The sequence below is a fragment of the Podarcis muralis genome, chromosome Z (genome assembly GCF_964188315.1).
Source record: "Podarcis muralis chromosome Z, rPodMur119.hap1.1, whole genome shotgun sequence".
NCBI lineage: Eukaryota > Metazoa > Chordata > Lepidosauria > Squamata > Lacertidae > Podarcis > Podarcis muralis.
The window spans coordinates 19438145-19461116 of record NC_135673.1 but is presented as its reverse complement, the minus strand read 5'-3'; the positions used below and the strand labels follow the sequence as shown (position 1 = coordinate 19461116).

At 46.0% G+C, this 22972-nt stretch overlaps 1 protein-coding gene across 6 annotated transcripts in view; it reads left to right on the top strand.

The window, feature by feature from the left end:
* Positions 1 to 22972, top strand: part of EDA (ectodysplasin A) — a 52541-nt gene that overhangs the window by 16609 nt on the left and 12960 nt on the right. For 5 of the 6 annotated variants that reach the window (XM_077922124.1, XM_077922123.1, XM_077922122.1 and 2 more), the window contains exon 2: positions 13185 to 13293. In XM_077922124.1, the coding sequence (XP_077778250.1) occupies positions 13185 to 13293 (109 nt within the window). The remainder of the gene's footprint in view (positions 1 to 13184; positions 13294 to 22972) is intronic. The other variant, XM_028714932.2, reaches the window with a different exon arrangement.

Below are 22972 nucleotides of genomic sequence, written 5' to 3'. Positions count from 1 at the left end.
CATGAGGCACCTCTCCTTGGAGTGGGGTGGGGTGCTGCCCAGAGGACTCCCAATGAGAGAGGAGGCGAGGCTGAGGGAACGCTTCACAAGAGAGGGTATTCAAAAAGGGGTGAGGGGCTGCCCTCTGTACAGACAAGGGGTGACATAATTGGGCTTCTGAGCCCCACAGGGGAGTCGCAGAAAGAATGTAGTTGGTCGAGGGAGCTGTGGACTCAAAAAGGTTGAAAACCTCTGATTTGACAAATCCATTGAGAAAGAGGGTTATTAATGGCTTTTAGCCACAATGGTTATGTTCTACCTAGAAAATGCTCATTAATGGTTCCTCAACATCCTGGAAAAAAGAAACAAGTGGGGTACTGTCCTGTCCCTGTCGTTGTTCAACATCATTATAAACAACTTGGATGTAGAAATTGAGGAGATGCTCATCAAATTTGCAGATAACACCAAACTAAGAGGGGTAGCTAATGCCTCAGAACTGGGATTCAATATGACTTTAACAAATTGGAGAACTGGGTTCCAACTAACAAAATGAATTTCAATAGGGACAAATGTCAGGTTCTACACTTAGTCAGGAAAAGCCAGCTGCACAAAAATAAGTTGGGGGACACCTTGCTTTCCAGTAGTACATGAGAAAATGATCTGGGTTCTTAGTAGACCACAAGCTTAACATAAGCCAACAGTGTGATGCAGCAGAAAAAGTGAATGCTATTCTAGGCTGCATCAACAGAAATAATAGGCTGCATCAAGGGAAGTAAAAGGCCCACTCTGTTCTGCCCTGGTCAGATAACGCCTGGAGTCCTGTGTCTATTTCTGAGCGCTAAAGTTTAAGAATTGCATTGACAAGCTGAAGTGTATACCGAAGAGGGCAACCAAGATGATCGAGGGTCTGGAAATCAGTCCTTATGAGGAACAGTTGAGGGTTAGCCTGGGAAAGAGGAATCTGGGAGGAGATATGATAGCCATTTTCAATTCTGTAAAGGGCTTTCACATGCAAGTTGGAGCAAGCCTGCTTTCTCCTGCTCCGGATTTTAGGACCCAAACTAATAGGCTTCAAGTTACAAGAAAGAAGATTCCGACCTAAACATCAGGAAGAACTTTCTGATGGTTATGAGCTACTCGACAGTGGAACGGACTCTCCACCATTGGAGGTTTTAAAGCCAAGGTTGGAAAGCCTAGATGGCCCTCTGTCTCCCTTCCAATTCCACAATTCTATGATTATACCTCCACAGTCTGAGGCAGCATTGCTTCTGCATGCCTGTTGCTGGAAGGCACTGGAGGGTAGAGTTCTGCTTGCAAGCTTCCCATTGGGGCATCTGGTTGGCCACTGTGAGGGCAGGACACTGGCACTAGATATGCTTATGGAATCTCCAAGTCCAGCAGCAGCCTATTTCATTTCCTAGTCTCTTAGGGTTATTTGGCCACTGAGTGAACAGGGTGCTGAACTGGATGAAACATTGGCCTCATCCAGCAGGGTTCTTCTTACTTTCTTATGTTCTCTGTGTCTTGGTTTGTTAAGAGAAAAAGCTCCTGCAAGCATCCAGAGGAATCACTCCTCCTCAGATAAGCTGCTCCACATCTTAATTTTGGGTTTTCTTGGGCCATGGGATTTCAAAAGGGAATCGTTTTATAGCCCCGCAACTGAACTCAATTGCGGAGTCAGAGACCTTTAATGGGATTTTCCTTTTATCACTAGCAAAGTTTTTACGGGAAATTAATTTTTCTCTAGCGACTTATTATGCAGAGTTGCTCTTTAATGCAGACAGCTGTCACCCAGCTGTGAGCCATCTGGAGTACAGAGTGAGGAAACATCTGGATGCTTTAAGTCTGTTCGATGCTGTAGTGCTTAACTGGCTCATACTCCGTGTCTTATGGCACAAAAGCTTGTCCAACACTCTGCTTGCTTGTCTGACACGAAGGAAGTAGAGCTTTTAACATAGAATCATGGAATTGTAGAGTTGGAACAATCTCCCAAGGGCCATCTAATCTAATCACCTGCTAGGCAGGAATCACAGTCAAAGAATCACAGATTCATCATTCAGTTATAGACAGGGAAGGTCTATAATGGATCATCCAGTCCAACCCCCTGCAATGCCAGAGCTCAGTGGACTAGCTTTAGGGAAGGAACATCCATGACAGCTTGCAAAGTGAGGAGTGGGGACCTTCCCCTTGCATCAGTTGAAGAGAACTGCAGCTTAATTGAGTTCTCCATATATAGTTGATTGAAACTGGGGTCTCTGTCGGGTTTCAGTTACAGAGTCTTCCAGGTCCAACTTGGATGGCGTTAGAAAAGGAGGTTAGATACATTCGTGTTCAATAAGGCTATCCATGACTGCTTCTCATGCTTATCACAGAATCATAGAATTTTAGAGTTGGAAAGGGTCGTCTAGACCAGTGTTTCCCAACCTTGTGCCTCCAGCTGTTTTTGGACTACAACTCCCATCATCCCTAGCTAGCAAGACCAGTGGTCAGGGATGATGGGAATTGTAGTTCAAAAACAGCTGGAGGCCCAAGGTTGGGAAACACTGGTCTAGACCAGTGTTTCCCAGCCTTTTTTGGGCAAAGGCACACTTGTTTCATGAAAAAAATCTCGAGGCACACCACCATGCCAGATGGGGAAAGGTCACTTTTTATTTATGTAAAAAAAAAAAAAAAATAGTAACAGCATAGAAGGTAATGGTTAGGCTAGCATCCCTCTTCCAAATATGCTAGGTTTTTATTTGCAGGGACTGTTCTACATGGGAAAGCATTCAGCACTGTCATTCTCCCATCTGCCATCTGAATTGGTACTATTCTGGGTCAACTTACTCTGCTGCATGTGTAGATGAAAATGGCACCAAGTGTGGGGGAGGGGGCAGAACAGGTTTCAGATACAGGATATTAAGCATACACGTACTTCAGATTGAACTGGTTGCTTGCTTTGCAAGTTTTCATTTCCCAAATGACTGCCTTGGCAAGCGCAATACCTACCAGGCTCAACGCGGTCTCGCGCTGCCGCTTCCCGCGCTCTCAAGGACCCGGGAGGAGGAAGGCGTGAAGGGAATCCCGAAGGCGCGAAAACCTCACGCATGCGCAGGCCTTCCGCCTGCGACAGCCCAGTAGGCCGGCCGAAGCGAGCGGCGATGGGATGTGGGAGGGAGCTCGCTCGCCGCCCCGCGTGTGCCTATGTGGGGCACGTTACAGCCCCGTGACGTCAGCGCCACGCAGGCAGCCAGGCAGGCAGACGGCGAGAGCCCCGCGCTGGGCGGCCTCTCCTCGCCGCCGCCGCCCCGCCTCTCGCCGCCCGACTCGCCCGCCTCCCTCCAGGCAACATCTCGCGGCACACTAGTGTGCCGCGGAACACCGGTTGGGAAACACTGGTCTAGACCAACTACCTGCAATGCAGGGCTCACAGCCAAGGAATCGCTGAGAAGTGGCCATTCAACCTCTGCTTTAAGACCTCTAATGAAGGAGAGTCCGTTATATTCTACCGGAGACAACAATACTTTGAATATCAGATGCTGGCAATTACAGACAGGGCAAGTCACTGTGGCTCTCAGCTCTTGCTTGGACACTTCCCTCTGTGGCACCCAGCTGGCCACTGTAAGAACAGGATGCTGAACTCAGGCAGGCCTCTAGTCTGCTGCAGCTTGCTTGTTTATTACATTTTTAAAAACATTTTTTTCATTCGAGGAACTCAGAATTGGTGGACATGGTTCTCCAACTCCCCCTGTTATCCTCACAACAACACAGAGATGGATTGGGTTGGGGGGCATTGACTGCCCCTTGGTCACACAGAAACACTAACCACAACACACTGGCTTGTTTCCTCCCTTCTCTTCTCATTTAAACACTGCTTTCAGATTTCCTACAATAGTCTGGTTCGTCTCTGTGACAAAAGAATGCTGGACTATATTGACCATTGTTGGCCTAAACCAACAGACAGGTTCTTCTTATGGAACTTCCAAGGTCCAGAAGCAGTTTTAGATCTGGGAACTGCTGGGGGACCCCGAGGGCAACTAGACCTTTCCAAATGTGACGTTGAGTCAGTCATTGGGCCCCACTCATAAGCCTTGTTTTTGCTGTTCCAGACACTAGCAGGCTGAGACTCCGTGCCACAACAGGGTGAATCGATGAGAGATCTGAAGCAAGCTCAGACTTGGCATGCAGGACTGGATCTGGATTGCAGCCCTTAGATTTGCCAGAAAGAGTCTTAGACATAGCCGCAGGCAAATGGGCTTAACAAACAACACTCCTGTATCCCAAGCAAAGAGCTCAACTAAACATTGAGGTTCACGCATCTAAGAACATAAGAAGAGTTCTCTTGGATCAGGTCAGTGGCCCACCTAGTCCAGCAGCATCATCTCTCAGTGGCCTAAGAATTGAGACAGACTGCCCCTGCACTTGGAGGTTCCATACAAAAACAGGAAGACCCTGGTTGTTGGATCAGGCTAATGGTTCATCCAGTTCAGCATCCTGTTCTCTCAGTGGACAACCAGAGGCCTGTCATGGGGAACCCACAAGCAGGACCTGAACACAAGAGCAGCACTCTCCTCTCCAGCAATGGGGATTCAGAAGCATTGCTGCCTCTGACCATGGAAGCAAAGCAGACCTATCATGGCTAGAAGTTATTTATAGCCCTGTCTTCTTCCATTTATTTGTCTAATCCTTTTCTAAAGCCGTCTTGGTTTGTGGCCATTACTGCCTCTTGTGGGAATGAGTTCCATAGATTTACTTAGAAGGACTTCCTTTCATCTGCTCTGAAAATATCAACATTCAGCTTCATTGAATGTCCACAAGTGTGTTATGACAGAGGGAGGAAAGCTTTTATCTCTTCCCTTTTTCCATCTACTTTAAAGAGTGGGCTAAGTCTAACAAGTTTATAAAATTATGCATCGTATGGAGAAAGTTGATGGAGAAAAGTTCAGTTGGCCACTGTGAGAACAGGATGCTGGACTAGGTGGGCCACTGGCCTGATCCAGGAGGACTCTTCTGATGCTCTCATGGAACCTCCAGGCCCAGAGGCAGTCTGTCTAGATTCCTAAGTTTTTAAGGGCATTTGACCAATGTGAGAACAGGATGCTGGACTAGATGGGACATTGGTCTGATGCAGCAGGCTCTTTGTATATTCTTACATTCCATGGTAGCAAGTTATTATCTTCAGGTCTCAAAAACCTTTGCTTGTTAGGTTAACAGAAAAGAATGGTGATGTTTTTTTAAAAAGTAACAGGACTATTGAGTCAAGAATGTCATTGGCCACCAGCCTGCCTTTGGGGTAGGCTGGCTGGCTGGAGAAGCAAGTGGAGAATGAGAAGGACTCTCCAGTTAGAGCTTGGATCAAATGGAGCTTGAAATGCTGATCCTAAGTAGGCATGCCAGTTTCTGTAAAATGAATGATTAAACTGTAGAATTGGAAGGAATCCCCAAGTTTCATGTAGCCCAACATCCTGCAATTCAGGAATCACAGCCTAAGAATCCCTGACAGGTGGCCATCCAACCTCTGTTTAAAAACCTCCAATGAATAATATAATCATAGAGTTGGAAGGGACCCAAAGGGTTATCTACTCCCAACTCGCTGCAGACGGTTTGGACTGGAGGCCCACTCTAGTGGTGGGGGTTGCTTGGTGGGGGTAATGTTCTACTGAGCTAACATCAGGGCTGGCTTGGGATCGGTGTGCAAGCCTTTTGCTTCCTTGGTTAGTGTGGCTCTTCCTACTTAATGCTCATATTGTTTGCATCGTTCCTGGAAACCAGGCTGGATGAGGAACGTTTGAGGAAGTTGGGGATGTTTAGCCTGGAGAAGAGGAGATGATTGAGAGGGGATATGAGAGCCATCTTCAAATATATGAAGGGCTGTGATCCTATGAATTAGTAAAGTTGAAGTAGCTTTGTGGCTGAGTCCCGTGTTCCTGAGTTGTTGGCATTTGTCTGTCTCCAGAGACAATGGAGTGCACTGCTGGGGGTAAAGCCAAACTGCTGCAGAGTGTGCATGTGAAATTAAGGCCTCTGTGAAAACCTTCCTTCTGGCAATGAAACAAAGGGGGGTTTGGCGGCCGCCATATATTTCATCTGCATCTGAAAGCAGTCGCTGATATAGATCAGCAGAGCCCTGTTTTCTGCCAAGGCACAGGAAGCGTTATCTGTGTCAAGGAAGTTTACCCACTGAGATCGGTAAAGGAAAAAAGAGTGGGATAGATAAAAAGTTTTTTTTAACGAGATTAATTGAATGAATCACTGGGTTTGTTGAGCACCCTGCCTAAGAAGAAAAGGTGAGCAAGAGGCAACATGATAGACGTTTACAAAATGATCCATGGCCTGGAGAAGGATGATAGAGAACAATTTCCTCCCCTCTCAATAACACGAGAACTCATGGACATCCCATGAAGCTGAATGTTGGAAGATTCAGGACAGACAAAAGGAAAGACTTATTGACACAGTGCATATTTAAAATGTGGAACTCCTTCCCTCAGGAGGCAGTGATGGCTACCAACTTTGATGGCTTTAAAAGAGGATTTGACAAATTCATGGAGGAGAGGGCTGTTGATGGCTACTAGCCAGAATGGCTATGCTCTACCTCCACTGTTAGAGGCAGTAATGCTTTTGAATAGAATTTGCTGGAAACCATAGGAGGGGAGAGTGCTCTTGTGTTTGAGTCCTACTTACTGGTTTCCCTTTGGGGCATTTGGTTGGCCACTTTGAGAACAGGATACTAGAGCAGAAAGGCCATTGCTTTGTGTTCTTAAGAGATCTTAAAAAACTGACATGTGACTGGACATCTCCAGAAGGTTCTTTCTGAGGTCTGGGCAGACAAGAGTCCCATATCTGTAAGTGTACAGAGGACTACTTGGACAATAAAAGTAAGCATGTCCAAAACAACAACAACAACACACCCTGTCACTCTCCTATCAGGTTTATCCTGGTGACCAGAATGTGAACTTGTAAGAATGTCAGAAGGGCCATTCCAGATCCAGCAAAGGGCCAGCCTACTCTTCTCATAGTGGCCAACCAGATGCCCCAACAGGAACCCCTGCTAGCAGGATCTGAACACAAGATCCCTCTCACCTCCTCTGGTTTCCAGCAACTGGCATTCAGAAGCTTTGCTTCTTCTGACTGTTGAGGCAGAACCTAGCCATTATGGCTAGTAGCCATCAGCAGCTCTCTCCTTCACAAATCTGATCTTGTTTTAAAGCCATCCAAGTTGGTGGCCGTCACAGCCTCCCTTTGGGTCCCTCCGAACACTACAATTCTACGATTCTATTATTCATTAGAGGTTTTTAAACAGCTTAGGTGGCCACCTATCAGGGATGCTTTAGCTGCGATTCCTGCATTGCAGGGGGTTAGACTAGATGACCCTTGGGGTCACTTCCAACTCTACAGTTCTATGATTCTATGTCTTAATCTCTGCGTTTGGCACAGCTGTACCCTGCACTGAAGGCAACTGCCTGAACAAACAAGCTACTCCTAGTTGAGCCCCGTTCATGTTCGGGCAAACGCCATTCTTCCCTCCTCTGTTTTTACAACACATATTATAATATATATTTGGAGCAGTGATGTGATCTGGCAGCATAAATTCAGTTGATGCCTTAATTACCACCTCTGAAGGATGTAATCTGCGTTTTTTAATGCGCTACAAGGAACGGCCGTGTTTGGGAAGAAAAGGTGTTGTTAAGTCAGTTGTTGTCAACAGCCTCAGGAGTGATTTGGCTACCCGGCGCACCACGGGCAGAAGCTTAATGGACACAATCCACTGCCCTTGGGCATGTTTATGTTGCCTCCTGTTGGTGCTGGCAAAGCACACACACACCCCATGGTCCAATGTAGTGGGAAATGAATTGATATATACATGGATAGATAGCTTCAGAAGGCAGTAAAAAGAAAGCATTAAAACAGTGTTTGAGGGCGGGCAATATTGTAAAAAAGAGAAAGCCTAGAACAGCTTTAGCAATGTGTCCTGCCAGGCAAAGAGCTCATAAATGAACTCTGATTCCCACTGCTGTTAAGGGCGGAGCTCCCTGCCTGGTGATATGGATACCTGGCATCAGGCCTGTGCAAAGTTTGAGTCCTGGAGCGGGCCGCCCCTCCCACCCCCCGCACAGGCCTGCCTGGCATCTAAAGAAAAATGTATGTGTACATGTGTGCTTGATTTTTTAAAAAATTGTCCACATGAAAAGGATCTGGGGGTCAACAGCGTGATGCAGCAACAGAAAAGGCTAATGTGATTCTAGGCTTCAACAACAGAAGTCAAGTGTCCCATTAAGGGAAGTCATAATATCACTCTATTGGTTAGGCTCCACTTGAAGTCCTGGGCCCAGTTCTCGGGGCTCCAGTTTAAGAAGGATATTGACAAGCTGGAAGGTGAGCAGAGGAGGACAAGAGGATGGATCTGGAAACCAAGCCTTGTGAACAGTGGTTGAGAGAGTTGTTGTTGCTAACATTTGTAACAACAACAACTCTGTAGATCTGTAGATTTCAGGGTGGTTCACAACATACAGTTACAATATAAAAACCCCAAATAAAAATAGGAACAACAAAACCAATAATCCCCGTTCCCATGACACATTTAAAAGGGCATTGTATCATTGTATGTCAATCAGCCAAAGGCCTGGTTGAAGAGGAACCTGGCGCTTAAAGGTGTATAATGAAGGCACCAGCTGAACCTCCCCAGGGAGAGCATTTCACAAACGGAGCCACTGCAGAAAAGGCCCACTTTCACATTACCAACGTCCGGACCTCTTGTGGAGGAGGCACACAAAGGAGGGCCTTGGAGGATGATCTCGGTGTGCTGCTCAGCTAAGAAAACAAAGTCCAGAGTTTGGCCTGTCACATGCGTTGGGCCAGTGACATGTTGGGACAGCCCCATGGGCGTCGTGCCAGCCATGAAGTCCTGAGCCATCCCACAGCCAGTCACCTTGGCATGGATGTTGAAGTGCCCCAGGACCAGAAGTCTGGAAGTCCTCAACACTGCCTTTGAGAACAGCTCTGTCAGTTCAGACAGGGAGACTTCTGGGCAGCAAGTTGGGCAGTAAAGCATCCCTAATCTGTTCCAATTGCCCAATGCCAGGAACACATATTCTAGATCCAGCCCCCCCCCCCCCAATGGGACAGAGAGCCTGGAGAGAGAGGGAATTTCTGCAGCAATTCCCCTCCCTGACCCTCATCTGCCCTGATGCTGCACTGAGTACCCAGGTGGGCACAACTGGGTGAGACCGACTGCATCCTGCTCACCCACCCAGGCCTCAGTGATACAGACCAGATAGGCCTCCTCCACAATGAGATCAAGGATGAGGGAGGTCTTACTACAAGCTGACCTGACACTCAGCAACAGCATCCGTTTAGCCTGGAGGAGACTGAGAGGTGCTGTGAGAGGGCCCCAAGAGGACTAGAATTTTATGTTTAGGAGAAGGACCAGCATCTGCACTGCATGAAGAAGGTCCCAGGTTCAATCCCTCCTGGCAGCATCTCCTGGTAGGGCTGGGATAGAAAACCTTGCCTGAAATCCTGGAGAGGAGCTGCTGCCAATCATTGTAAACATCACTGAGTTAGATGGGTCTACGGTCTTGACTTGGGAGCAGGTAGCTTTCTGTGTTCCTAATAGCTTTATCCTTTGTGCTGCAGGGTGTTTTTTTTATGGGGGCGGGCTAAAAAAATCTGCCAGGTGTTTTATTCCATAAGAGTTCTCCATGAAGCTGGTCTGTGTTTGGGTGACCTCAGGCTATGGTTTCCAAAGAGTTCCTGTTTTGTTTGTCCACCATCTCATAATATTAACAGATCAGGTGCTCCATAGAGGACTCTTGCTTGTCATTGCAGGGCTGTTCCTTTTGTTCTTTTCTGGTAACAAAGACTTGACCCGCTTGCTAGTAGGTGTGAGTCAGCCTTTATGTTACTCCCCTCCACACCCTGAATTGAAAAAGTCCCTAAACTTTGCTAGTTGCAGGACATCTGGGACTCTGGTTGGCCACTGTGAGAAGAGGTTATGGGACTGGCTGGGCCAATGGCCTGATCCAGGAGGCTCTTCTAATGTTATTCTGCTCTTGTACTCAGATACTGCTTGAGTGTTTCCCACTGGGGCATCTGACTGACCACTTTGAGAACAGGAGGCTAGGCTAGATGGGTCACCAGCCTGATGCAGCAGGTGGTTCTTATCTTCTGATGTTCATAACATGCAACTGGTTAATTTGATTTCATTTATTATATTTCTGTGCCGCTTTTCATTCAAATGAATTCCAAAGCGGCTTACAAACAATAAATAACAATGACATAATACTGTAGCCTAAATACACCCTAAACCATAAAGAATAATGAACAAACAATCAGTGGAAACAATTACAGTCTGTAAAACAGTTAGCAAAGTAACAATTAAAAAAATAAGTTAAACATCACACTTGAAGCAAAAGTCATATGACTAACAAATTAATACAGCATTTATAATCTATAAATCAATATTAACAACATCAGCAAAGTAGCCACCAAAAAATCAACTTGTTAAGTTTATACACACACACACTCCACACCCCCTTTACTCATAATCCGTCACTCTGTTCAGCTTCTTAAAAAAACCTCACACACACACACACACTGCTCGGGGCAGCAACTTCCTTCTGAAGGTTCCTTCCTTGGGCTGGAGGTAGGGTAGCACAGGTGGCAAACAGAGTCTTTCTCCCCTCACAGTTCTTCCTCTGGAATCAGCTCCCTTAAGAAGACTCCTGGGTAATGCAGGTGGGAAGAGCCATTACCTGCTTTCCCCTCACCACTGTACTTGGCCAGTTGTGATAATAGGATGCTGAATTATGTGGGTCACTGGCCTGATCAATAAGGTTCTTCTTATGTTCTAAGGCTAGCTTATTTTTATTGTTTTATACAATGTTCTGTTGACAGGAGGGGAAGAGGGCTCTTGTGCTCAGATCCTCCTTGCTGACTTCCCACAGACACCTGGTTGGCCACTGTGACAACTGGATGCTGGACTAGATGGGCCGCTGGCCGATCCAGCAGGTTCTTCTTATCTTCATGCTGATCTTCCAAAGCAGCATTGTCTGGTCCTGATGTTGACACTGGTGGGTCCCATCTCGCTGCACAGCAGATGCCACAATTTCAGGGGCAGGAAGGTTTGCTACTGAGGGGCACCCCTGGGGTGCATCGACTGTGTCTCTCGGGAAGAGATTTGGGTTCTCTTCTTGCAAATCTTCCGAGAGTCCAGTGAAAGTGTTGCCCCTGGCAACTTCTTCATTCCACTGGGATGGTGGAGTTGTGATTGCTTCCCATTGCAAACAGCTATCACACCACTTACTCGTCAAAGTTTTCTGGGTGTAATTGCTTCCTTGTGTATGATTGCTACCCTGTCCTCTGCCACAATAATAATGCTGCAACAACCATCCAATCTGTTCTCTGTTATGTAAAGTGAAAGACAAATTCTGGATCATGGTGACCTTGAAAGCTGCTATTCTTTTGTTACTTATTACAGCATAAGGTTGCACATTACCATTGAACTTCTGATTCAAAACGTTTTTTAAAAATACATTCTTCCCTGTAAACCTGGCTTATATGTATTTTTGTAGGAAGTTACAGTATTCAGATACAGTAGGAGATACACTTCTTTTTCAATTTTTTAACTATTATAATATCAGCAGTTATGAGGATAAACACTGTTTCTTGGTCATTCTCTGGAATAACATATTTTAGATAACAAACCAGAAATGTTTTAGGTTACATGGGTATACGATATCCTAACATATTAGAGGTGTTAGCCTGAACAGATTTCTAGAATATTGACGTTCTTTTAGAGAAAAGCTGTTTCTCCACCTGTAAAGTCCCTTGGGTATTGCAACTCAAGGCAGGTGTAGGATGAGAAGTAAAATCTGGGGTGTAGTGACCTCCCTTAGGGGATCCCACATTCCTCGGCATTGAGGTATCCTCGCCTTTTTGAAACTTTATACCGGCCTCAGCACCTGGGTAATGAGTTTACAGCCTACAATGCACTAAATTGTAATCTGTGCTGTTGCAAAGAACGTGTCTGCCAAAGAATCCAGAGTGCTCATATATATATCTACGAAAGCATATATATATATATATATATAATTATGAGATGCTCATCAGATTTGCAGGTGTCATCAAATTCATGGAGGAGAGGGGTATCAAGGGCTAGTAGCCACAATGGCTATGCTCTGCCTCTACAGTCTGAGGCAGCAATGCTTCTCAGTGCCAGGTACTGGAAAATGCACAAGGGGAGAGGGTTCTTGTGCTCAAGTCCTGCTTGCTGGTTTCCCATAGGCATCTGGTTGGCCCCTGTGAGACCAGGGACTAGACTACATGGGGCAACTTTGGCCTGATTCAGCAGGTCATGTTCTTATAAGAACATAAGCAACACCCAGAGGCCCACAGGTTCCTCACATTGCCAGACAATGCAAAATACCCCCAGGCCTGTCTTTGGATGGACACATCCGTCTTTTGTATTTTGATTAGCAAACTAGTCGAAGATGTATTAATTTCAATATGGGTAAATATCAGGTTCTCCACTTAGGCAGGAATAACCAGACACACACATATAGGATTGAGGACACCTGGCTTGACAATGTGAAAAGGATCTGGGGGGGTCTTAGGAAACACCAAGCTTAATGTGAGCCAACGGTGTGATGCAGCATCAAAAAAGGCTATTATGCAATTCTGGACTGAATCAGCAGAAGTTGAGTGTCCAGATAAAGGGAAGTGATAGTACTGCTCCATTTAGCATTGGGCAGAGTCTGCCCGGCACCCCACTTGGTGGGGTGGATATTGATAAACTGGAAGGTGGGCAGAGGAGGGCGACCAAGATGATGAAGGGCCCAGAAACAGGAGGGAGAGATGGCCACCAACTATATAGCTTTAGAAGAGGATTAGATGAGAAGAGGGCTATTTAGGGCTGCTATCACAATGACTATGTCTCCACAGTCTGAGGCAGCCAGAATTCTGAATACCACTTGCTAGAAACAGCTGGAGGGGAGAATGCTTTTGTGCATGAATCCTGCTTATGGATTTTCCATTGGAGCATCAGAACTACCCCTGTGAGGACAGGATACAGGACCTGTTGGCCCATTGGGCTCATCCAGCATGGCTCTTCTTACATTCATATAAAGAAGGCCATAGGCAGTGTTTACTGTGTGGCATTGTCCCTTTTGCCAGCTGCTTTTTTATGTGTGTTTCAGCCCCAAAGGTGGAACTTATGACCCCTTGTCTTCCAGGTGGCATTGCTGAAGTTCTTCTCGCCTGAAGAAAGGCCTTTTTTCGGGGAAGGAAGCCGCCGTGTCCGGAGGAATAAGCGGAGCAAGAACAGCGAAGGATCAGAGGGTGAGAGAGAATCTTTACCTTTTCTGTTTTAATGTTGCATTTCAACACACTTCACAGCCAGCAGTCAGGCATTGCAGGGGGTTGGGTTCCCTTACAACTCTATGATTCTTCTGAGCCACTATACGAAGGATCTTTCCCTAAACAGGAAGATTTCCTAAGATCATGTGCTCCATCCCACCTGCCTTTGACTCAGCCATCTGAGGCCAGGCACCTCTCTCTGAAAGCTGCTCCTCAGGGAAGGAATGCAAGAGCCCTTAGGGCACAGTCTCTGATTGTTGCCTTTCAGAATTCACAGCATTCATCTTTTTGTGGGCTTCAGCTTAAACTCTTAAGAGTGCCTCAGAACACATAAAAGAAGATCCTTCTTCACACAGTGCATACTATGGAACTCACTCCCACAGGAAGCTATGATGGCCACCAATCTAGATGGCTTTCAGGTGGTGGTCTCTCCTTTGTTGGAGGTTCTGGCAAGAAACTCAAGACAGCTCTGTGAGATCCTCCCAGAGTCCACCAAGCAAGGTGGAGAGCTTCTAAGCTCTTTCCACACCTGGAGAACCCTGCGCAAAAAGAGCTCCTAAGCTTTCTGCACACTTAATTTGTGCTATTTCAACTGGCTGTCCATCAAACACATAAAGTTGAAATCATGCAAACTAAAAGGCGCTCAGGTTGCAAGCAACCTGCAGCTCATAGTTCATAGGCGGGGTGAAGCATGCTTAACGGGATCCTTCTTTTCGGCTTGCGTTAAAGGCTGCACCACAACTATCTATCGCGCACGGTTCTGCCTTCCCCTGCAGGCGTTGAGGTGGGAATCCAAACAGAGCTCTGTCTGTTACGCAGCTGACAGATATTGCCACAGTTCTAACATATGCAGACTCATGTGTTTCAACAAAATACCCAGAGGGCTCTTGGCTAGAATTAAGAGTTTATTTTTATATACCACAGCACTCTTTTTTTTAAAAAAAAAAAAACCCTCAATGCCACACTATTAAAGTTCAACAATCCAAGCTGCAGTTCAACAGCTGTGTTTCTGTTCCATTTTCTAACACTTAATGCAGAACACTTAAGAACATAAGAATAGTCTGCTGGATCAGGCCAGTGGCTCATCTAGTCCAGCAACCTGTTCTCACAGTAGCCAGCCAGATTCCCGTTGTGGGAAACCAGCAAACGGAAGAGCCTTGTGGATCAGGCCAATGCCCCTCATAGCTAGTAGCACTCTCCTTCATGAATTTGTCTAATCCTCTTTTCAAGCCATCCAATTTAGTGCCATCACCTCCTCCTGCAGGAGGGTGTTCCATAGTTTAACTAAAGAAGTCCTTCATTTTATCTGTCCTGAATCTCCAAACATTCAAGCTCTAGTGTTACGAGAGAGGGGGAAGCTGGACGGATATGGGAAGATCCCTCCCTGCAGATATATTCTAAGAACGGAAAGCAATCTGCATCAAAAAGGTCAATTTTAGCCTCTTCCCCAGACCACCCTATATCTGTGTCTGGTCAAGCCCTCTGATGAAGCGATGTCCCAGACGTTATCAGAACGTACTTCACATGGTAAAACACCATGAAATTTCCAATAAAGGGCAATAAATAACCTGGTGTCCACTAGTAACTAGACTGGATTTCTGTTTGTGATGGAGGGGTTGGCATCATTCTCTAAAGAGAGAAGAGCCAAAAAAAAGGGCAGAATTAGTGCTGTTACAGGCACCACATAGCCCATCCCACATTTGTTTAGTCTGCCAGCGCCTAGACTTTGGAACTCCCTGCCTATTGACACCAGGCAGGTACATTCACTGTATTGTTTTTTGTGCCTGCTAAAAACATTCTTGTTTAGACAAGCCTGTCCAGATGTTTATGAAGTTGAGGTGTATTATAATCTTGTTTTTAGCAGGGAAAGAAAAATGCTATTGGGTGACAGAGAAGGCGGAAATGTTCTGCCCCCCTACTTTGCCTTTGTCTTCACCCAAACAAAAGCAGTGCCCAACCAGTTGATAACAGAGTAAATGATGTAAGGAGAAACAACAGTGACCTTACTGTGAGTGTCTGCTATAGAGGGAGTGGAAAGGCCATTGACCTGATCCATCGGGCTCTACTTAGATTTTCATGTTCTTTGTCCAGAGTGTTTCATAGGTGCGGTTTTGAAATTTGTTAAAACCAGTGCCGTTTCAAAAGGCTAAGCCCAGCATCTTGATTCAAAAAGGGGCGCCCAGCCATCTCCAGACATAGATGGTAATCTGCGCCAAGGGACTGCGCCAAGCAGAGCAGCAATTCTCTGCAAGATACCGTGGAAGCATGAACACGTAATTAAAGAAGAAAATATGTGACATTAATTCGACATTGCAGGGAAAACAGATTTATAGGAAGGGAAGATTTTTCTTCATGTCTCAGACTTTTTAAAAAAGACTTCTGGCTACTTCTAGCATAGTTGAACACTGGCTGGGATGACTAATCCTTCTGTCAGCAGGTTTTTTGCTTCATATTTTGTTTGTGGCTCACAGGTGAAGAGAGAGCTGGAGAAATAAACCTCTATCCTTGCAAGCTGCAACCTGCTGCAAAAGGGCAGGAGATTTTCAGGGTTTGCAGTCGTGCTGAGAGTCAGTAGAGCAATGACTGGTGCTGGAACTGAGGTTCAGGAATGGTTCCCTGGGACAATCCCAGTAGGGTTGGCAGCATTGCCAGTGGACAGTATCATAATGCCATTATACAAATCTATGGTGTGACTGCATTTGGAATATACCGTCGTCCATAATAATAATAATTTATTATTTATACCCTGCCCATCTGGCTGGGCCTCCCCAGCCACTCTGGGCGGCTTCCATAGAAACCAAAAATACACTAAAATATCACACGTTAAAAACTTCCCTGAACAGGGCTGCCTTAAGATGTCTTCTAAATGTCAGGTAGTTGTTTATCGCTTTGACATCTCATGGGAGGGCGTTCCACAGGGCGGGCGCCACTACCGAGAAGGCCCTCTGCCTGATTTCCTGTAGCTTTGCTTCTCGCAATGAGGGAACCGCCAGAAGGCCCTCGGCGCTGGACCTCAGCGTCCGGGCAGAACGATGGGGGTGGAGACGCTCCTTCAGGTATACTGGACCATACTGGTCACCGAACCTCAAAAGGGATACTGTAGAGTTGGAAAAGAAAAAGGCAGATCAAATGAGCAGGGGGGTGGGATGATTTCCCCCACGAAGAAAGTTTGCAGCATTTGGGATTTTTTAGTTAAGATAAGGCAATCAGGAGTTGTCATGATGGAAGTTTATAAAATTATGCATGGCATGGAGAAAGTGGAGAGAAAGAAATATTTCCTCTCTTCTAACAATAGAACTCCAGTGAAGGTTATAAGATTCAGGGCAGATAAAAGAAAGGACTTCTATTTGATAAATAGTTGTTAAACTGTGGAACTTGATCCCATAGGAGGCAGTGATGGTCACCAAATTGGATGGCTTTAAAAGAGGATTGGACAAATTCATGAAGGAGGAGAGAGCTATGGATGGCTACTAACCACTATAACTGTGCTCTGCCTTAAAGGCCAGAGGCAGCAATGCTTCTGAATACCAGTTGCTGGAAACCACAGGAGCGGTTAGGGCTGTTGTGCTCTATTGTGCTTGCTGTCTTCCCACAGGCATCTGACTGGCTACTGTGAGAATAGGATGCTATATTAGATGGACCATTAACCTGATCCAGCAGATTCTTCTTATGTTCTTATAGGAGTTGTTCAGCAATGTCGAGAGGCCCAGAGTTTACCCACACTGACCTCAGACACTTCTATCTTTTGTGTATTGATTAGCAAACTGGTTTCAATATAGGTAAATATCAGGTTCCCCACTAGGGTAGAAATAACTAGATGCACGCATACAGGATGGGAGACACCTGGCTTGACAACATCTGAAGGCCCTGATCCACTAGGTGCTGAGGTGGATTGCACCTCAGGCCCAGATTCAGGCCCAGGCTGCCACTGGGCCCAGCACTGGTGGCAGTAACAAGCAGCTCTAGCTCTCCCATTGCCACCCTACCACTGCACTTACCTGACCTGGGGGTTCTGGATCATGAGCTCTACCTGTCAAAATGGGAGCCTCAGTAATCACCCTCTCCTGCTGTAAACAAACCAGGACTGCTCCAAGAAAATGCACATGGTAAAAAGGAGTACTAGGCCCTGGTGGGCTATCCCCTTACTCACTTGTGATTGGCCAAGCGGATAGCCAGTCAATCAGGATTTTTAAAAAATGACACACACACCCCTCTCGCTTCCCTCTGTGGTGCCTTAGCCTCATGCTGTGGCCTCCCATTTGTGCAATTTTCACCTGTCTCTCTCCTCCCCGCCCCCCCCCCCGAATATCCTGGGTTCCTCCAGGGGGCCATATGGCCCTTGGTTGGGAAACACTGGGCTAGACGACCCTAGAGTTCCTTCCAACTCAACAATTCTATGAATCTATAGTCTTCATTCACATCACTCCTTATTCACTGCAGGGTTTTGTGCACTCATGTTATTTCCGGAGCAAATCCAAGAAGTGCTTAATCTGCAGAATATGAAAATGTAAGGACAAGAACGTAAGCTGGATCAGGCCAATAGCCCATGTAGTCCAGCATCCTGTCCTAACAGTGGCCAACCAAATGCCCCAAAAGGAAACCTGAAAGCAGGATCCAAGCACAACAACAACTCTCTCCTCTTTTTGTTTCCAGCAGCTGCAATTCAGAAGCATTGCATGCAATGGGTTTTTCATCTTCTAAGAACACTGACACATATTTCCTGGTCTGTCTTCCTCTGTGCCACTCCTTTGTGATCCTCAAGACCGTCAAGTTTTTTCTTATTTTACTGGTGGATGAATGAAGATCAGCTTCGTGTTCAGCCTTCTGATTTTGCAGCTCCTTTTTCCGTTATGAGCCTGATCTTGATGTCTTAACTCCCCAGCCCTGAGCTCAAGCGGTTGCAATTGCACAATTGCCTTCCTCCTGCCAAGACACTTTTGCTGACAAGTTTGGGCTGAATTGGACAAGTATTTGAGTAATTTTGTAATTAGTTGCATGTCTGAGGTTTTCCTAACCTTTTTTATTTTTTAACTTGACATTTCTTCATGTTTTGGAGAACTGACGAGGTTCTCTCTCAGTCTATATGCATTAAAGGATGAGGCTGACTTTCCAACAAATCTCAGCTGCTTGTCCAAAATTCAGGCCTTGTACAGGCTTATTTTTTAAAATTCATTTCATAAAAGCTTTACACCTCTTAATTGTAAAACAACCTCATGGTAGTTTACAAAAAAAAAAAAAAAAATCCAGGAAAGGAGTTACAAGACTTTAAAAGATACAAAAGTTAAAATATTAAAACAGATCAAAACTCACATCAACTTTCGAAGCGTCTGGGCAGGCTTGAATGTTTTTGTAGGCACCAAAAAGGGAACAGTGAAGGCACCTACTTGATATCAGTAGGTAGGGAGTGCCAAAGCGTAAGTGCTGCAACACCAAATGATTTGAGTTCTTGCAAATTTGGAACAGGGATTTTGTGGCACCTGTAACAGTGCTTCTTCCACCGCTTGAAGTGGTTGTGTGGGTATTTATAGGGTAAGGCAAAATCTCACAGGTAAACTGGTCCCAGGCTGGAAGGCACCTCCTGCTCAGTGCCACAGCTTGGCTTTTTCCTGAAACTGTTTGTGCAAATCTTGGGAGAGAGTTTATCCTCTAAAATTAATTGTCTTTATTGTTATTCATAGAATTGTAGAGTTGGAAGGGACCCCCAGGGGTCATGTAGTCCAGCTGCATACAATGCAGGGATAGCAGCGAAAGAATCCCAGTTAACACTGAGCTAGATGAACCCCGAATAAAGAGTGGGCTGAATTCTACATAAAGCAACTTCCCATCTTCCTTGTGGCTCTTTCCCACTGAATTCTATAGCCTCTCCTTATTGTGAGTGGCACAGTAAGACAAAATATGCTCAGAGTTAGACCCTGAGTTTGCTTCTTTAGTTCATTTATGTGCCCCCACCCTGCCCCATATATATAGTTACATGCCTCCTTGACCTCCGAGCCGTGAGAGACTCCAGGGGTTCCAGCAATTACCCAGGTTGAGTTTCGTTGGGGCGAAGGTCAGCAGAGACAGTGGTGTCTTTAAGATATGTGGTTTTATCTGCGCATATAGACAACCTGACCATAGATTGAAAGGGCTCACACTTCTCCTCCAGTAAACATGATCCCACACCCAACACCAGTGTTGCAGCCACCACAGTTTCCCAAGTGATAGGAAACTCTGGGCCGGGGTTCCCAGGCTTACCCAGGCTTGGTTTATTTGTAAGGACGGTCAGTGGAGACTTCAGGACACTGTATATGTTTTTATTTACACATATATCCAAGGTGATCATAGGATGGCAGGGCCAAAAGCCTACAAAGGTATTATTCTCTCCATCTTGCATTATCAGCTGTTTCCCACCCCCTCTCCTCTCCGCCCTGGGAATGTTTCCAAGAGAGACGAGGCCTTCATGAGCTGGAGGCTACAGCTAATTCTCTGAAGTATGAGAAGAGGTTTGACTTATGTCTTCTGTGCCACAGGTTCTCTTATTACACAACACACACCCAAAAAACGTATCTGTGGGACACACATTATCAGCTGTCTCGTTCTGCTGCTGCTGAATTAGAATTGTAGAGGGACTCCAGGGGTCATCTACACCCGACATTGGAGTTTTGTGAGCAGCGGTTGGATGGCCATCTGTAGGAGATTCTTTATTTCTGATTCCTGCATGGGGGGAGCTAGATGACCCTTGGGGTACCTCCACACCTTACAGTTCTATGATCCTATGACTTCCTGGAACCAGAGGAGAGTCTCTTCTCAGTTTTTTTGTCTGTTAGGGAGTTGAGAAGAGAGAGCTGGTCTTACTCCACTCTAAAGGGAATGTGATCATAATTCTTGGCCACCTTCCTAAGGAAACCCAGGCAAATGATTTTAACATTGCATCCCAGCTAAGAAGGGTGCCAATTCTTGCAATAAAGTCATAGAATGAGGGGGAAAGGGGGAGAATCTGAGTTTAATTAGGAACTTAAATTCTTCTTCTTTTTAATTGCTCTGATTATATAACGAACTTGGTTCTTTGTGAGGGTGTGGCCCATTGAAGAACATAAGAGTCTGGCTGCTGGATCAGGCCAGTGGCCCATCTAGTCCAGCATTCTGTTCTCATAGTGACTGACCAGATGCTCTCATGGGAAAACTTCAGGCAGGATTTGAACACAAAAGCAGCCTTCTCCCTTCCTGGGGATTCCAGCAACTGGTATTCATACTCATTGGCATCATAGCTAATAATCATTCGTAACCCTCTGCTCCTCCAAGAATATGTGCACGCCCCGCTTAAAGCCATCCCAAGTGGATGACCATCACTGACTCCTAGGGGAATGAGTTCCACAGTTTAACCCTGCACTGTCTGAAGAAGGACTTACTTTTCTCTCTCCTGAATCTGCCTCTCCTTCCATTTGTTCCCCTTTTATGTTAAGGGCTTTAAAATAATATCCCAGGACATTAATGTAGCCCATGAAATATGATTTCATTATTTGGGAAGCTATGAAATTGGCTTCCAGTGGGGTAGTGGACAGGTGCAACAAGGGCCTTGGAATGTGTTCAATTTCATCAAACTCTGGCAGGATCTTTCTTCTCTCTCTCTCTCTCTCTCTCTCTCTCTCTCTCTCTCTCTCCATGGTCACCTAGAATCTATTCACCTCTTCAAAATCCCCCCTCAAAGGCTCACTCTGTAATTCTTAGTTTCTAGTTCTACCAAGCATTGTGGGGAGTTGGACTGGGTGACCCTTGGGGTCCCCCAATTCTATGATTCTGTGTAGGATTGGTGTAGCACATGTTTTTAAGGCTCCCTTTGCATTGATCTTGAAACACTTCATCAAGGAACTGGTGGGATGCTCACATGTGGCCAGCAGCACCCTTTGAAATGGGCCCTGCTAGGGCTAAGTCAGTTGCTCCTCTGTTACAGGTTGAAGCGCCCCAGTGAGAGGAGATTTAAGTGGGATTCCTGCATTTCAGGGGGTTGGACTGGATGGCCCTCAGGGATCTCTTCTTACTTTACAATTCTGTGATTCTTTAGCCATGCTTCCTACATTGCAGAAGATTGGACTAGATGACTTGTGTTCCACAATTCTATGGATTTCCACAAACTCTCGCGGGCATCTGAGGTTGTCACAGGCATGCTCCCTGCATCTTCTGGGGTTTAAAAAATGTGTTTGTGGGAAGAATCTCCTGCCCCGTCCAAGAGTTTCCCTCAACCACACTTGGCACAGATGCACATCTTGTAATAGACGTCCCCCCCATATGGTTCTCATTCCCCCTCAGCTTGCCTTTGAAGCGAATTGGCTCCGTCCGTTTCAGATGCATTTGCCTCACAGTTATTTCTACTTTCCTTCTGTTTATAATTCTTGCGGTGTGATGTGATCTATGCACATAAACACACACATATATAATTTCATAACACTGACAGGCTGAACGAACAGGTTTGCAGCACTCTGTTTCCATGTTGGGTTATTGGGTTGGGGAAACCCCTGCCGCCTTCAAGTTCATAAGAACATCTGAAGAACATCCTACAGGATCAGGCCCAAAGGGGACCTGTCCAGACCAATTCATGGTGATGGGCATCCAATGAAGTTGAATGTTGGAGGAGTCAGCGATGGCCACCAACTTCGATGGCTTTAAAAGAGGACTGGACAAATTCATGTAGGAGGAGAGAACTATTGGTGGCCATTACCCATGACAGCTGTGCTCTGTCTCCAGTGCTTCTGAATTACATTTGCTGGAAATCGCAGGAGGGGAAGAGTTGCTCTTGTGCTTGAATCCTGCTTGCAGGTTTCCTGTAATGGGCATCTGGCTGGCCACTGTGAGAACAGGATGCTGGACTAGATAGGTGCATTCACCTGGATGACTGTGAAAGCAGAAACTTTTATGCCGGGGCAGTCTAGCTCAATGCCAGGGCTGGTTCAGCTGCATGTCAGCACAGAGACTCAAGAGGCAAGCAGTAAAGTTGATCCTTCATTCAAGGAAACAGAATACAAACAGAGAAACATACAGCGAGACTGGCCCAAGTAAAGCAGTTGCCAGAACTGACAATCTGGTCCTCCCTCTTTCCTCTTAAGTCTCCTCCACGTCCAGCTGTTTTCCCTGCAGTCTTAAATTCCACCAGGGAGTGCCCAGCAACCTCCCGCCCCAGCAACCTCATTGTTCTGCTATATGTAAAGGTCCTTAGCAACAGTGTTTGTGCACCTGGCTATCAGCTACTTGAGACCAAGTGAAGATGCCTGGGTGCTAGGATGGCACCTGACCGTCTCCACCATCTGGAGATGCATGCCTGGGGATCCTTGGATCTTGACACATACTAGCAATGCATCCTGTAGAAGTATATCCATTATATTTTATCTGCGCAATCAGAGTGAATTTCAGGAACCAAAAAATCGTATTGAAAAATGCGACTTTTGAGCCATCTGGCCCTAGAATGGCAACTAGGCATTCTGTTTTGGCGACCGTAACCCTGGTTAAAGGAGCCATTTGACGCCTAGCTTATATATATCTGAGTTTCTAGCACTGAACAAGTGGGGTGGGGAGTTGTATACAACAGAACCAGCAGGCTCATATGAATCTGTTGCAACCTCAGCTCCCACCTCCCCTTTAGCTGTCTGACATACAACTGTAGTGTTTTCTTCCTCTTCCTTCTCTCTCT